Here is a 17,644-nt window from a genome sequence, read left to right as displayed (position 1 = left end):
ATAATACAGATTACACACACTATAATACATATACAATAATTTATTTTTTTAAAAACAAAAATGCACATTTTCATTATTTACTCACCCTTATATCTCTTTTTTTAAACTGTATGACTGACTGACTTCTGTGGAACACAAAAGAAGACATTTAGCCAAATGTCCAAGCTGCTCATTTCCATTGAAGTGAATGGAGACCAAGGGCACCATTATAAAAGCAGCCCATATAAATCATGCGCTATATTCTTTTGAAGCCATACGGTAGCTTTGTGTGAGGAACAGAGCAAAATTTAAGTTGTTATTCACCGAAGTCTTGTTTGACTAAAAATCTTCTTTGAGAAGAACTCTTATCTTAGACATTTTGCTATTAATAACTCCTTTTGTGTTTAAAAGGAAACATGTGAGGGTGAGTAAATGATGACCAGAATTTCATTTTTGGTCAAAATTTGAATCTATAGTACTATCCCTTTGAATCTACCAAAACTAAAAGATGTTTCCCTCATCTATTGTGACAAACTTCCAAGTCTTGTCATGAATGTGAAGTCTTGGCCATTAGGCTACTGTAGCTGGAAACATGTAACTGAACAGCTCTACAATTACAGGACATTTTGGCTTCATATGTCTTAATGTGGCCTATTAGCCCCAATAGTAATGCATGTTGGTTAAGGGGAAGAGAAGGGAGGCCAGCCTGTTTCAGGACTAGCTTGCGCTCATAAATCGCATTAGGCTGTCATTATCCCTCTTCCTCAGTGCCAACACAGGGATCATCGTCTCTTTAGAAATATCAGAAATTGATTTGTGGTGTCCAGTGGGGCAGAATCGGAGTCGGGAGGGGGGAGGTTGCACAGCTAATGCTAAATTGCATTATGAAATGCATTCAAATAGCATTAGCCTGACATGGTTCTTCGCACAGGCCTGGGCCGGGGTGTCATGTGACCAGCGAGGCCACAGTGGATGCTGTGATTGGCTGATTGCATTAGAAAGGTGCATTAGCAGCGCTGTGATTGGATTACGGGATGGAGGGAGGAGAGCGTGTGAGAGGGTTTTTTTCTGTGTAATGAAATGTCTTCAGGGTCTGATGTTACACGAGGAAAGTCGCAAGCTTTACTGACTGCAAGAATAATGAGGTTTAACTGAATGTGCGTGAGAAAGGAAAGAAACTGCAAAGTCTCTGTAATATATGAATGATGGACCACAGGTGTGTGTGTGTGTGTGTGTGTGTGTGTGTGTGTGTGTTTAGGTTCTACATTAGAAACACATCTATCTGTATTGATTTTCCCAAATGGATATTCCAACACTATTCACTCTCTAAAGGGAAAACAGGTGATAAGATACTATCAGGAATTGGGTTGGGTAATAAGAATGAAGTATATTTTGTCAGAGCCTTTTGATTTCCTGAAAGATGAAACTGCCCTAGAGATGGAGGTCCAAATCTACATAAATGATGGAATTACCACAAGTTTGATATGATAATCTTATGTTTGAAGTTGTAAATGGTTGTCTCTTCAATGTCTTCATTCTCTTAGTTGCTGAAAGCTTTTGATGTGCATGTGGGTTTGGCTTCTGGAAATCGTATAATTGCTTTCCGATGCATGTGTATTTGTATAATAATGTACCCATTTGATTTATTTTTATTTACTTTTATTTTGTCATACTGTATTTAACCCTCTTTTATCATATTTTAATCTGTTTTTTTTTCTGAATAAGAGGGCAATGCCATGAACTTTTGCCATGATTTTATTTTAAGCATTAAGCATTGGTGAAATGTATGTATAAATGTTTCTCTCCAAAATGTTGGTTTTAGTGGTGTAGAAACTAATTTGTTGTCAACATGGAATGACATGGAATGAATCTTAGAGCTAGTGATGTTCATAACCATTAGTAGGCCAAACAAAACTTGGAGCCCCTTGAAACAGCAATACAGTGACAAAGTGGTAGGTTAGGGTTGGAATGACATTTATCAACCAGTGAGCTAGAGATATGGTTTAACGTTAAGAATTTGAACCAGTAAGATGGGTAAAGTAGAGTTTAGGATGCAGGGTTGAGGGATGGGGTTTGAGGTCAAGGTTAAGTGAGGATTGAGATGTTAAGAATGAGGTTAGTTGCTGAAAAAGAGAGGTTAGGATTTAGGATAAACATTTAGGAGAGGTTTGGACTGGATTGGGAAGGGTTAGGAATAGGGGTTGGAATTAGAGATATGGGATAAGGTTAGGGCTATGATTGGTTAATAGGAATGTTGTTCTTGGATCAACAGAGATTTTCAATCAGAGGATGTTTAAAGTATGGCCACATACATACTGCAGCTAAATTTGGTTATCAGTTCACCTTTTAGTGCCTAATCCTGTTCTGTTCACAGACAGTTCAGCAATTTACTGAACCGCATTTTACAACCAATTTAACTCCTGAAAAATTCAGGTAGTGACATTTACAGAAATTCTGTGCAGTGTGTGTAGAAACAAACTGAACAGCTAGCTGTTAATGACGTATTTAAACATGTATAAACATGTGGTGTCCCAATTTCGAGAGTGATTTCTATTTCGTACACATATAAAATGATAATTTAGAGGATTCACTCCCCTATCCCGGTTGTCACTTCTGAAACTTCATAGTGTGTACGTTGCCCATGTGTATTGTTACAGATATGTACATGTTCATACATGCACACAAATGCATGCATTCAGTGCTGTACACACACACACACACACACACAAACTTCTGTTCCTCACAGACTTATGCACACACACAGCCTGTCAAGCTATGCAGCCGTGGATGCTGGATGAATTACAGATAAATGCTTGAGTGTAAGAGTGTGATGTTTTCTCCAGTGCTGACCTTTGCCCTATCCCTGTGATGCTGTGTTTAAGCATGCACTCTGTGTGTTTGTCTTGTGTCCCCAGGGGGTTGCCGTACTCTGTCACACCGAAGCAGTTTCACAGTGTTGACCTCTCCCTATGTTTTGCTATCTTCTGTACTCTGAATGGGTGTAGATGTCTCTGCTCACCCAGTTTAGTCGCCCATTAACGTGTCCTGTTTGGGTCAAATGGCACTTGTTGGAATTATTGTCCCAATGCGCTACACCATAGTTTAACATGATCATCACTCTGCTTTTAATGAATAGTTAAACCAAGAATGGACTAAGGCCTGAAACATGCTCTACACAAGTATGTGAATGTAAACACTTGGTTTTATGCATCATTGTCGGAATGTATTATAATATGCATTAGGCCTATTTATATATATATATATATATATATATATAATCTGATATCAAATTTTTAAAATTCAAATATCAACTGAAAACCAATAAGGTACCTATATATTGTGCATTCCTAGCACCTGCTTTTGCATTCATTCATAGAGGTTATTTCTGACCCTCCATGAGACTGTGTATTGCCATTCGCATTCGTGTCTCCTTGGAAAAACCCCATCATACACTGCAAGATCTTAGACTCTAATAGGCTTCTCTTTAGAAGAAATATCTCCTCTTAAAAGGCCATGAAGTTTGACTGCCTATTGAAGCACAGCTTGACCTGTCTCAGAGAACACAATTATAACTATTACAACGAAATCTAAGTGAGCGGCAGTAGACCAGCCATAATATTTAAGCTAAATGTTCTGTTTTAAAAGAGGTCATTCTATGGCTTAACGGCAAAGAATATCAACGTAGAGTTAATGGTTTTCTCACTCAACAAGAAAAGCTCCACACACACACACACACACACACACACACACACACACACACACACACACACACACACACACACAGTTATGTCTGGTACTGCCACAGGTTATCAAACCCTCGTCATATTTAAAGAGTCTCTCCAGACTGCAGACAGGCCACTTTTAGCTCTGTTACATCTTTACCGCATCTGGGATTACCTACAGTGGGGCAAAAAAGTATTTAGTCAGCCACCAATTGTGCAAGTTCTCCCACTTAAAAAGATGAGAGAGGCCTGTAATTTTCATCATAGGTATACCTCAACTATGAGAGACAAAATGAGAAAAAAAAAATCCAGAAAATCACATTGTAGGATTTTAAAAGAATTAATTGGTAAATTCCTCGGTAAAATAAGTATTTGGTCACCTACAAACAAGCAAGATTTCTGGCTCTCACAGACCTGTAACTTCTTCTTTAAGAGGCTCCTCTGTCCTCCACTCGTTACCTGTATTAATGGCATCTGTTTGAACTTGTTATCAGTATAAAAGACACCTGTCCACAACCTCAACAGAATGAATGGGGCCATGTATCGTGAGATTTTGAGTGAAAACCTCCTGAAACCTGAAAACCTGGAGTGGCCTAGCCAGTCTCCAGATCTCAACCCCATAGAAAATCTTTGGAGGGAGTTGAAAATACGTGTTGCCCAGCGACAGCCCCAAAACATTACTGCTCTAGAGGAGATCTGCATGGAGGAATGGGCCAAAATACCAGCAACAGTGTGTGAAAACCTTGTGAAGACTTACAGAAAACGTTTGACCTCTGTCATTGCCAACAAAGGGTATATAACAAAGTATTGAGATGAAATTTTGTTATTGACCAAATACTTATTTTCCACCATAATTTGCAAATAAATTCTTAAAAAATCCTACAATGTGATTTTCTGGATTTTTTCTCTCATTTTGTCTCTCATAGTTGAGGTATACCTATGATGAAAATTACAGGCCTCTCTCATCTTTTTAAGTGGGAGAACTTGCACAATTGGTGGCTGACTAAATACTTTTTTGCCCCACTGTATATATCATTCTCTTATCTTCTCTCTCACCCCTTCATCTTTTAGTTTTGCCTTTCTCACCCTGGCATCAGACCTCTGCTCATCTTCTCCATCCAAAAGCCTCTCTTTTTTTCCCCAATTCCACCTTTTCCTTCCATCCCAACAGGTAATGGGACGATGCAAGTTCATTTCGGAGCCCCTGGCCTCTCGTCTTCGCTGATGGATCGCAATTTAAAAATGCTGAAAATGAGCGCTTATCATTTTTCTTCGTAACTGCTTCATATGTTTTGATTTCTGTCTGCCTGTCACACACGCCATCAGCTCCTAAATGAACATACATGTGGTTTTTTCAGAAGTGGACGCTTAACCTCGTCACCCCGCTAGACTGTGAGTGCTCATAATGATGACAGATAGTCACATGTCTGTTAAGAGAGAGATGGGAGTTCATCCGGGCCGGCTGTAAAACACTGGACTTAAATACGCCACGCCAGCGGGACGATATTTCATTAGTCTTGATTTGCAAGAATTAAGACTGTTTGAGAAATGTGTGCTGGTATTTTAATAAGCTGAATGCTGCAGGAAGGGCGTCTTTGTGCCGTTTGTCTGCCGTTTCTCCCTGCTCTACTGCGGCCGAACAGTTTTTGCCTAGTAAATCCCCTACAGACCGGCACACCTATAGGAAGTCCTTCATGTGCTAGTGTAGGTTTAAAGGAAGGTTGCAGAACCATGGTATAATTTAGAGCACACTCTTTCTGTCCTTTTCCTGCCTTTCATTCAGAAGCTCTCTTTTTCTCACTCCTCCTGTGATAAAGCATCTCATATCTGTGTCTCTCTCTCTCAGCCCTCGGTGTCACAGTCGTCCCAGCGCCTGCTCGCTGTGATTTATGACCCGCATCTACTTCTCTTCTTCCAAAAACCATTTCAGCTGGACGGAGGGATTTACGCGGGGACATAAATAAATATATACACGCCTATGATATTATAGAGCTGTCCTGCTTTTTGATGCCTGATCTGTGGATAGTGAGGAAGAGAATGTAAGAAAGAAAGATGGCAAAGGTGCCATTCAGCTGTGTTGATGTGTGGGTATTTTACTCATAATGCTATTGAGTGTTAAAACTCACCTGATGTGTTTGAATAGCAAAGTGTTTTTTTTCCTCTCAATTTTTTTTCAATCCCAAATTGCATGCTATTCATGTTATGTAGTATAATATGCAAGATTAGTAGTGTGTCCTGACTCCTAAATCATATTTTGAAAGTAGTATGCCAATGATGATAAGCTATATCAGAAGTATGCATGTGTTTTAGCTAATATTACACATAAACCCTTGTGCTACAGAGGCGGATGAGTTTGTGAGAGTTTTATTTGATCTTTTAAAATAGCAAAATTGCAGGCAAAAATGTCAGACCAAAGCTGCCACTGCGTTTTTTTTTTATATGCAAACCTAAAATTAAATGTAAATTAATATAATTCATTTATAACCATGGTCAGAGGAAAGATTTGTTGATGGTTTTTAAAAGAAGTCTCTTAAGCTCATCAAAGCTGCATTTATTTGATTAAAAATGCAGTAATATTGTGAAATATTATTACATTTTAAAGTAACTGTTTTCTATTTGAATAGGTTTAAAAATGTAATTTATTCCTGTAATGGCAAACCTGAATTTTCATTACTCCAGTCTTCATTGTCACATGATCTTTCAGAAATCATTCCAATATTCTTATTTGGTGCTCAAGAAACCTTTTTTTTTTTTTTTTTATCAATTTTGAAAACAGTAGTGTTGCTTAATATTTTTGTGGAAATATATATATATTTTTAATTCTGTATTATTTTTTTTTTATTCTTTGATGAATGGAAAGTTCATCAATTGTAATTTTTGGTAACAAAATATCTCTACTGTCACATTAAGTCTGTGCTGACCAAAATGAATCATTATTATTTCATTTGTATGTATATAATATTAAAATAATGTAATTCTGTCATTGTTAATGTTTTTAGCTGTCGCTTATGTTTACATGCAAACACAATCAGTGCGGATACATAATTATTATTTTTTGACTAATATTGTCCACTGTCCTGAAACTTAAAAAAAAAAAATGAGTTTGTGGCTCTTTCAAATTTATCAAGTATAAATGGATTATAGGGGACTACCATGCATGGTTTTTAAAATGTGGTGGTCCCAGTATTGCCATACTGTTTTATTACCTACTTAAAAATATGTACTTTTCCATCACCAGTAAAGTACCTTTAGCACATAGAAGTATGATTCAACCTCAGCTTGCATTTTCTGTCTTGTTTTCTACATATCTCAACTCTAATGTGTTTATTTTTGCCTCTTTCTGAGGTTTTTCCTTGACAGTCTAGAAGAGGGATGATGTGTGATAGAGAGCAGCTGTGTGAATTTGAGTGGACGGAGTCAGGAAAGGACAGAGAGATATAGAAAGCGAAGGATAAGAAAAGAGAGAGGGTGAATCCCCAGTCCTTCCGGGACCCAAAGAGTCCATTCACTCCTTCATTCATCTGCCCTTCAGAGCAGCTAATATGAATGACGGCGCGGATTAAACCGCATCTGATCTAAAAAAGAGTGTCTCTCTGAATAGAGCAGGATAAAATCTTCCTCCCGCCCCAATTCTTTTTTTTGCCTTTGCTGTCCCAAAGGTCACCCCTGTCAAATGAAGAGTTTTGTGTGTGTGTTCTAATCCTCCGGGGACAGAGGTGATGTTTCGTTTTTGGCCATGTTGGGCCTCAGGTTTGGTCTTCTGTCACTGTATCCTCTGAATTTTACCCAAAGAATGATATTCGGTTGAAAATTTTGGTGACCTCGAAGAATGGAACAGTTGTTGATAGCGATCTGCAAGGTCTTGTAAAATCCAGCAAGAAACACAATGCTGTCTGGGTCAAAGTTGGATAATCTGGGATGTTTGCGAAAACATTTTGAAAAAGCACTGAAGTTGAGTTAATGTCGAGTGAATGTTGCTTACTAAATATCCTATCACCATGGTAACCATAATTTCTTACAAAGTAGCATTACATTTGCTTATAGATATTTTTACTACATTAAAACATTGAATTATCGATCATCTAGATTCTTATAAAATGCTTTGCAGGGATCCCATAATAAACATACATACGTACATACATAAATAACTGTTTTGGCACCCATTTCTTTACTTGAAGTTAGGGGTGTAACGATTCATCGATATGGATCGATACATCGATACGATGTCTGACGATACAATGCATCGATGCCACACGTAAAATATCGATATCTGTAGTATAAATAGGCACCCTTATTTTGGCACTGTCTACATTTTCACATAATGTCTGTCTATGCATTACCGCTAACGCGTGCTCGGGATTGTTTGCGGAACAGTCGAGCGCTGTGTGAGAAGTTTTCTGCGCGCACGCACACAGACAACCACGTCTACACCGCTCTCTTCCGCTTTTTTATGCATGGATGAATAAATACAGACAAAATTACATCAAAATGTGCGTTTTGGCGAATATCCTAGTAAAGACAGTCGGTTAGGCATATGTCTTAACATAAACAGTTGAGAAAGAAAAGGCATGTGTATCAGTAGCCTATATTAAATCCGTGCTTGGTTCTTGAAGTGAAAGCAAACTAATAATAAATCTAATGCTGTCAAAGAAAAATACAAGTGCTCACTGCCCCTGACTAAATAACCTTTGTAACATCAAAAATGATTAATCTATATTTCATTTATGCAGGGAAGACTATGCAGTTATTTTACATTTGATTATTACATTTCTGTAGCGTACCTGAAAATGTATTTTAGACTGAGCTGAAAAACCTGAAAAGCACTGTTTATTGAACTTGTCTCTTTGTTGTATTGTATTTATTTTCTGCTATTGCTTGTAATTTGGTTATCTATAGAAAAGGTTTTTAGCACTGAGCCCATAGTAGCAGCCAGAATAGTTTTTCCAATTGTTTATGTTCTTTATTATTTAAAAAAAATGTGTAGGCCTATTTTTTTGTTGTGAATGTCCCAATTGAGGTACAGGATGTGAAAATTTCAGATAAATGTTCATGTTATATATTTTGGTTGCCTTTGTGAGTTAATAGAAATGTAGATGGTTGTTTAAAATAGATATATAATATCATAATATCGATCAATATACTCCTGTATCGAATCGAATCGTAATCGTATCGTAGAATTTTTTGAGGTATCGGCAAATATCGTATCGCTGAGTATGAGAATCGATATCATATCGTATCGTGACGAACCATCCGATTTACACCCCTACTTGAAGTTACATTTGTGAAAGGGACAATTTAAAACAATAAAAAAAATCTTAATTACTCCAAACCTTCCAAATATAGACCGATAGTGTATATTTTCACTGTAACTGTTACAAAACAAAGTTGGCCATAGGCATGTCCCCCCCCCCGATAATCCATAGCAAGCCTTCATTTGTGAAACGTGGGATAAGAAAGATGAAGAAAAAGTCCTCATAAATAAATGAATACTGTTTCACATGATGTTTGGTGTTTTCTTACAAAATGTAAATTGATAGTGCTGTCTAACATCAGACAATATATTTTATCAGGTTTATCGGTGTAGACTTGTGGGCTCAGACACATGGTACAGCTGGAGGGGTTTAGACACAGGTGTGTGTGTGTGTGTGTGTGTGTGTGTTAGTGAGGGAGCATCTCGCCACTGGAGAGACACAAGCTGCACTGATTAATACTGCTTTCAATTGTCTGGGTGGGTGGCTTTACTTAGCTGTACTTGTGGAGACAAAACTGTCACCAGAAGTTAACTAAATCTGACAAATTCCCTTTGGAGACAGATCCGAAGGTCATCAAAAGTAAAAAATGATTAATAAATTAGGGAAACAGTGTTTTTTATTTATTCTAAAAATGCCGAAAAGTTAATTTAGGTTTGAGTTTAGATTAGTAATTATAACCAGCTTTATAAAAGCCTATGGCATATGTTCATTTAGGTTAAATATGTGTGGTTCAGGATGTCTGCGGCCTGATGTATGTCTTGAAGCGGCACCTCGTTAGACCAGCACTGTGATTCAACATGCAATTATCCTGCAAACTAATTCTGCACCAATCAATTCCGCTATTGATTAGTGATTGATCTGATGTTTACTTGTGAAAGCACAGCAGGAATATCATTTAACAGCTCTTTGTCACTGCCACAGGATCAGTTTGTTAAAAATGGAAAATGTAATTATGATGGATGACCACATTCATTTGCTAAATATATCTGTCCTCTGACTGTTTTTACTCTCTCCTTCTTCCTTTCTTTTACATTTTTGTTCTCTCTTTCTCTCTCTCAGGCGGTATGAAATTAGTCCAGTGTGCACCGACCTTCAGGGGCAGATTCTGAAGTGCTACAGAGAAAATGCCGGGAAAACTCTGCTGTGCTCCAACATCGCCTCTCTATACATGCAGTGTGTCAACAATGCTAAACAGGTAAATATTTGTCTGATATTTTCACCATTGGATAGTTGTAGTTTAGTTGAATCAGATCAAAAATATCTATAACACAATGTTTTTGTGTGTGTATTTTGTTCTATTTAACACAAGTTTAAGAAATGTTTATTATTTAATAAACATTTATACAGAAAATTATAATTTGTCACTTTTTTAAATGTATACAAATTATACAGAATTTTACTATTTTTAATAAATTATTTAAAAATTATACATTTTATATATATATATATATATATATATATAAAACAACTGTAAAAAAAAAAATTTAAAAAATGATTCATCGGGTAAATACCTGTACGGTTTGAGGTCTTTATTCCATGGCACGTAAGAAACATGTCAAATGTTAATGTTATATATTGTTATATATAAAAAAAGTATATCTAAAAATATGTTTTTATTCATTGGGTAAATACATATAGTTTGAGATCTTTTAGTCTAGGGCATAGAAGAAACTTATTAATATATAAGTGGGTAACACTTTACAATAAGGCTCATTAGTTAACATTAGTTAACTACTTTAGTTAACATGAACTAAGAATGACCAATACTTCTACAGCATTTATTAATCTTAGTTAATGTTAATTTCAACATTTACTAATGCATTTTTAAAATCAAAACTTTTGCTTGTCAACATTAGTTAATGCACTGTGAATTAACACGAATGACTGTATTTTCATTAACTATCATTAACAAAGATTAATAACAAATATTGTAATAAATGCATTGTTCATGTTAGTTAATACATTAACTAACATGAACTAATGGAACCTTAATGTACAGTGTTACCTATAAGTGTTTTATTTTTAATAAAAACAATAAAAATACATTTTGAGACCGATAAAGCTCGTTATTCTAGAGAACATGAGAAATGTTTCAACATAATATGAAATGTATGTTTTAATATAAATGTAAAATAGGTTGTAGAAGAATTAAATTGAAAAATCACTCATGTTTGTCCCTTTTGCTCATGGTGGTAGTGCTATGCATCAAGACACATTCTAGCATCTTCTGTTTTGTATGTTCTACCAGTTCCCAGCAACCCCAGCATACGAATTAGCATCTACAGCTGCTCTTTAGCCCACAGCATCCAGTGAAACAGCGTTGCCGTCCTCTCCAAGCCCTGTAATAACACACTCTCTGCCTGACCCGCACCTCCATTTGCAAATCAAAACTTCTGGCCAGTGTTCTCTCACTTTCTGCTTGGCTGCAGGTGCCACTAAGTTCACTCTAAATTGTAGGCTCAGACGAAAGACTCATTTCAATAATACCAGCTGACAGCTGCTGTTCTTGGTTCGGGCGTAAGTGTGTGTTAAATGAAGTAAGTGGGAACGGGGACGTGTCATTTAAATAGCGCCGTCCCACAATCCCCCGCCACAGCATCCCTGGTCCAGATTCCACAATGCAAGGATGGAAATGGGCAGAATTGGACCGACCCCCTCCGAAAATCTCCTCCGCACACTCCAGTAATTCCGTGCAAACACAATTTATATTCAGATGGGACTTTCCATTCGATTTTTACAACAGCACAGTTTTGGGAGCGAGAGCGAAAGAGTGTTGCCCTCTGGGGTATTAGTTTAAAGCAACGCTGTGAATTCTGCCGCACTTAAGCAATACATCATGTAAATAAAGAGATGTTTTATTCATTGTTGTGTATGCGCCAAATTTACCTGTAACTTCTTTAGCATCGCTAATGTTTTTGTGTTTGCGTATATGCATGTTCTTAGTATTGTTGTCTGGTAAATTTAATATGGATTCCAAAAATGGCATGAAGTATGTTATGATTTTATTGACTCGGCTGTGAGGAACAGAGGTGACCTGTGAAATAAAGTTTTATTAGTCACACAGGAAGACAAAAAATAACAGCCAGATAACAAAATAGCTAAACTGCTTCTGTGCTGTGTGTATGCATGAGAGAAAGGGATGGAGGGCTGTGCAGCCATGCTAAATATGTATATTTTGAACATATGATGGCTATGGTTTGCTGTACAGCTACAATTTACTTCAGCAAATACTTTTTATAATGTATTAATGAGTCAGTTACTTGAGTAACTGCTCTGACAAATTCAGTGTGTAATTTGTTACACTGAGCATTTTTGACCAATTCATTAAAAGAATCTGCTCATAAGAGCAGAATCTTGTGAATCTCCACACTGTTGTTGTTGTTGTTCTTTTTTTTCATGTTTGTTTTTTTTGTTTTGTTTTGTTGTCCTGTGTCCTTGTTTTGCTTTTGTTTTTTGTCTCGTGTTGTTTTGTTTTTTATTTTGTTTGCACGTCCGCTATGCAATAGAAACATGCTGTGTATTTATTGTCAGAACCCAGTCTTTTATTTATTTTTTTAATTCAATTCAGAGTGCAAACTCATATACTATGGTCAAATATAATCATAGTATCATAGTAAATTAAATCAAATAGTGTTTATCAGGAAATTAGATAAAATTGTTTTGCCTGGTCTGTAATATTTTCACTTGCATAGTTTTGATTTTAGAGGATAAGTCTAATTTGGCTAAATCTTCTACCTAGTAACAAATAATTTTCCACCAAAATACTGTCGTTTGATTGGGCACTCTGTCACCTCGGCTTTGACTTGCCATGTTTTGTAGGTTCTCGCATTTTTGACTTCCATCTATCGCCACTGTAGATCACAATGTCTGATATGTTGGCCAGTCCTTGCTTGTCTGTCTGGATCTGGAAGTCCCTCAGGATCTTAAGAGAACAAGGACCGGATAGCACTGTATATTTGTATAAACAAGTCTTTTTGAAAGAATCTAGATAGAGTGGCTCTAATCAGTGGTCGCCATTGCTAAAGAGCCGAAGAGGTATGAATTCCCCTGATACAGCCTGAGTAGGGAGGGTAACAACAGTGATCGGTCATGGCTGTGGCTGTGTGGACGTAATTACTCCATGGTTTATCTTTGCTGGACTGATAATATTTTGGCTGTGACCTTCTTCTCCTTCTTCCATCACTTTGTGAAGCAGTGACTGCGGTACAACCCTGAGCCGATAGTGCCCTGAGCCCAGAGATAAAGCATACGCCCTCTTCCTCTCAAAGCACCATGAATACTACTTTATCGTCAGCGATCTCCCATTCGCTCTTTTTTTATTCTTAACGCGTGGTCAAACACTCCTTACCCTCCCTCACTCTTTTCTCTTCTCTCAGCTGTTGTCCACTCTTATCGGAAAGAGCGGAAGAGTTTGGGACTACAGCATCTGTTTGTGCCAAGGCGTATTTTTCACTGGCTCAAACTTGTGTCCTTCAGAGGTTTGGAACAAATGCCACCACCTGTTCGAGTGTTTTTCTCTGTTCTAGAACTTTCGGCATATTTTTAGCAAAATAAGCAGTGAGTGCGTGAGAGAGATGCAGAAATGCATTGCCTTATTGCAGTGCCTTAAAGATGTATTCACCCTTATATTGTTGCAAGCTATATGGTTTTCTATCTTCCAAAGATCACAAAAAGAGATGTTATACTCTGCTGTTTTCAATAAAATAAAAGTGAATGGCGACCAAGGGCTGTCATGCTGCAAAAAAAAAAAATTTGTATTCAGTTTTTTATTGTTTATATTAAAACATATTAATATGTTGAATTTGCCTTTATTTTTACATTTTGATTTTAATTTTACATTTAGTCATTTAGCAGACGCTTTTATCCAAAGCGACTTACAAATGAAGACAATAAAAGCAGTCAAAACTAAAAAAAAGAGCAACAATATATAAGTGCAAATGACAAGTCTCGGTTAGCCTAACGCAGTACACGTAGCAAGGTGTATATATATATATATATATATATATATATATATATATATTATATCATACACACACATATACACACGCATATACACACACACACAAATAAAAACAAGTAGATAGAATAGAAATAATAGAAAGCTAGTGTTTGTTTGTTTTTTTGTTGTTTTATTTTATATATATATATATATATATAATATATATATTATATCATACACACACATATACACACGCATATACACACACACACAAATAAAAACAAGTAGATAGAATAGAAAAAATAGAAAGCTAGTGTTTGTTTGTTTTTTTGTTGTTTTATTTTAAATAAAAATAAATTAAAAAAGAAGATAAATATAGATAAAGTAGAATTAAAATAGAATAGAAAGTGTTAGAGTTAGAGGTGTTCACCAAATAAAGGTGAACATTTGAGATTGTTTTAGTAAATTTTGATATGCACTTTTTTATTTTCATTCGTTTTTTTATATTTAGCTTTGTTTTAGGTAAAAACTTTTAGTTTTAGTAATTCTAATACTTAAATTTATTTTCACTTTCAACTAGTTTTTCAACTAATATTTATTTTGTATATAAGTTCAGCTTTATTTCAATTGCTGAAAACTATTTTTAATAGTTTTAATTTTAGTTAATAATATCAACAGTGATTTAAATAGTTGCATATTCAAATTTGGCACTTCACAGACTTTTACATGCCTTAACGTGCCATATTTGTGTATATGCAAACTTAAATAAGTGCTAAGAGATGTTTTGAATTTGGGTGTGTTGCTCACAAAAATCTATAATATGACTTCAGAAGATTTGGCATATAGCACACAGTTCATCTGGACTACTTTTATAGTATGTTATGGACCACTTTTATGATGCATCTTTTTCAGCTTGAAAGTTTGTCACCATCCACTTTTATTGTATGGTAAAGAACAGCGTAAACATCTTCTTTTGTATTTAATTTACGAAAGCAAGTCATACGCGGTGAACTGTCACTTTAAAGTGACAATTAATTGAAATTGTCCTCATTTACTTTCTTAATAAATGTTTAATATCCCATTTTGCTCAAAAATATGTCTGATTACATTAAATGGGTTGCAGCTGCCATTAATGTGAGTTCAAATAAGGATGAATCTGTTGTTTTCTCTTAAAACATCTATGGCTTCTTCCTTTTTTGTAGTCTTGACGACAGACCGTGACACCCGTCTATCTTCTCCTCTCCTTCTCTTCCATGCTCTCTCTCCTTCTCGCACTCTAGGGATTCTTATTTCCTGTTATCGGGTGCAGTAGCCTGTGAGAGATGCATATTGATGGGAAGAAAGAGCCGTGTGTTTGTTTGGTTGTGTTGGGGCTTTTTGCTTCCACCGTGGTTTGCCGTGTGGTTCATCTCTCAAGAATATGCACACATATGCACTCACATACACTCCTTTTTCCTTTTAACTCTCTCTTTCACTTTGTGTATTTGCATGCAAATGCCATGGAAACGTGCCACTGCATCTCTCGCTTTTTTCCTAACATGCACTGCCTTTTTGTCTTTGTCTAGGACAAGTTGAGGACTGGAGGTTAAGTCTCTGAGCAAGAAGAGAGGAAGACCTGTTTGTATCTGTGATCTCACCGTTTATCGACTGTCGCCAAGGAAAGATGCCACCCGGAGACACACCTGAGCAGACCTGAACCAGAATCTGCAGTGATAGACACCCTTGAACCTTCCTTTTTTACCTATACCCTTTCCCATCACTTTTACCTTCCTCCCTGTTATTTCTCCTTTATCCAATAAATGGAAACTGGTATCCATTTATGAAATGGACAGAATCAGTAAACAGCGGCGATCGCAGGTGGAACTCCAACTGAGCACCTGAACCAGAAAATGCACGTTTTTTGGTTCACAAAGGATTGCACACAGTGAAGAGAACCAAACTAGACACCAAATATTGGCCACTCTGGGCCAATCTAGAACCAACCACAGCAGAATCCCAGAACTCAGAAACCTGAGTTGGTTCTAGATTTGGTGGGTCTGGTTACGTAGCGTCATTTATCCAGCCGTCATACCTGTGATCACCACAATCCTCCATCACACTTCCCATTGCACTAGTCACATCTTCCAGCTGTTCGTTGTGGTTTTGCGTGTGATGTTCATTGCCTTTTTTTTGTCTTGTCGTTAACACAGAAAGTTCAGGTCTGATCCCCTGATCTGCTTTAAAGATTAAACATTTCAAACCCTAAACCACTTTTGACTGTGTTGCATTACTATCTTAATACTAGGGCATGATTAAACACATGTATCAGATTAATCACATGATGCACAGTTAATTCATTAATCAGAAATAATCACATGATTGTTTCTGAAAAAAGCCTACAAATACGGTCTATTTTGCAACTTATTTTACTACAATTATGAGTTAAATTGCATTATACTGTGTATAATTAAAGTATCAGATCAGTCTTTGGCTGTTAAATTGCATCTCACTCTTTGTCAGTTCTTGTGCCGTAAGTGCTGCATTTTTAAATAGTTTTAAAGACGCGTTAAATTTTTTTGCTTTTTTATTGAATTCATTTTACTACATTTATGAGATAAATTGAATCACAAATAATTAGAACATCAGATCAGTCTTTAGCGGTTACATCATGTCTTGCAATTTTTCAGTTCTTGTGCTTTTTAAAATGTTCTCAAGATGCATTTTAATGTTTTAATGCTTGTTTTTGTTTAGAAGTCATTTGGCTATTTATGACTTAAATTGTCAGCGTTAGTTACATTATTGTGTTTCTTAAGCTTTTGGTGATGTTTAGTTGTAGATTAGCAATAGTTTCATGAAAACCTTTTTTGATATATAGAGAATTTGAAGAAAAGTGAGAGAGAACAGCGAAGAATGAGAGCATTTGAGAGTGAGAGCGTGTTTCCATCCTAAAGCAAAGCCTCTCTCTCTCTCTTTTATATCTCTTTCCCCTCCCTCATTCTCCTCGCCATTTTAAATTTATCCGTCAGACTATGCCGTGTCGCTCCAGTAGTTCTGGAGAGCTGTGAAAATGCCTCTTCACTTTCAGGCTAAAATCTGCTTCACACACACATACGCACATTTATAAAGTTGCCAGCCATGAGAACTCCTCTCCATGCCAGATGAACATTCTCTGTGCACTGGTGGTCTGAAAATATGGCAAACACAAACATACCACTTCTGCTGGATCGCTCTCTCTCTCTCACACACACACACACATCCCTATATTTGAATACAGACACATTTATGAAGGTAGTGAAAGCTGGATTGACTAAATTAAGGTTGTTTTTCGGGAGAGGCAAAGGCTGGATGGACAGCACATCCACATCAAAATTTCTAGGCCAAGTTTTTGGTGTAGCATCTGGGAATGTGTTGAATCCTGTCTGTCAGTCAGGTATGTTTGGCTCCATTTGAGATCTTCAATAGTCAACATGTAATTAAAATGAACCTTATCTACTTCCTTAAAGGAATAGTTCACCTGAAAATTAGCTGAAAATGTACTCACCCTCAGGCCATTCTTGATGTAAATGAGTTTGTTTCTTTATCGGAAAAGATTTTTTTAGAATTTTTTTTAGCATTACATCACTTGCTCACCAATGGATCCTCTGCAGTGAATAACAGTAAGAGTTCAAACAGCTGATAAAAACATTGTAATAATCCAAAAATTAATCCACACGACTCCAGTCCATTAATTACTATTATTATAAGTATTAGTAATTACTATTACTGTGTTAGGC

The 17,644-nt window shown here is 36.4% G+C and overlaps 1 protein-coding gene across 5 annotated transcripts in view; it reads left to right on the top strand.

Moving 5' to 3' along the window:
* The window catches only part of LOC107584776 (MICOS complex subunit MIC19-like), a 65,916-nt gene extending 49,778 nt beyond the window's left edge, over positions 1-16,138 (top strand). For all 5 annotated transcript variants that reach the window (XM_016271841.1, XM_016271772.1, XM_016271693.1 and 2 more), the window contains 2 exons: positions 10,013-10,148; positions 15,458-16,138. In XM_016271841.1, coding sequence (XP_016127327.1) covers positions 10,013-10,148; positions 15,458-15,481 — 160 coding nt within the window. In that variant the 3' untranslated portion in view covers positions 15,482-16,138. The remainder of the gene's footprint in view (positions 1-10,012; positions 10,149-15,457) is intronic.
* The last annotated feature ends 1,506 nt before the right edge of the window (positions 16,139-17,644 follow it).

This window comes from Sinocyclocheilus grahami, unplaced genomic scaffold (assembly GCF_001515645.1).
Source record: "Sinocyclocheilus grahami isolate Dianchi unplaced genomic scaffold, SAMN03320097.WGS_v1.1 scaffold1.1, whole genome shotgun sequence".
NCBI lineage: Eukaryota > Metazoa > Chordata > Actinopteri > Cypriniformes > Cyprinidae > Sinocyclocheilus > Sinocyclocheilus grahami.
This window is presented reverse-complemented; position numbering and strand designations above follow the sequence as displayed.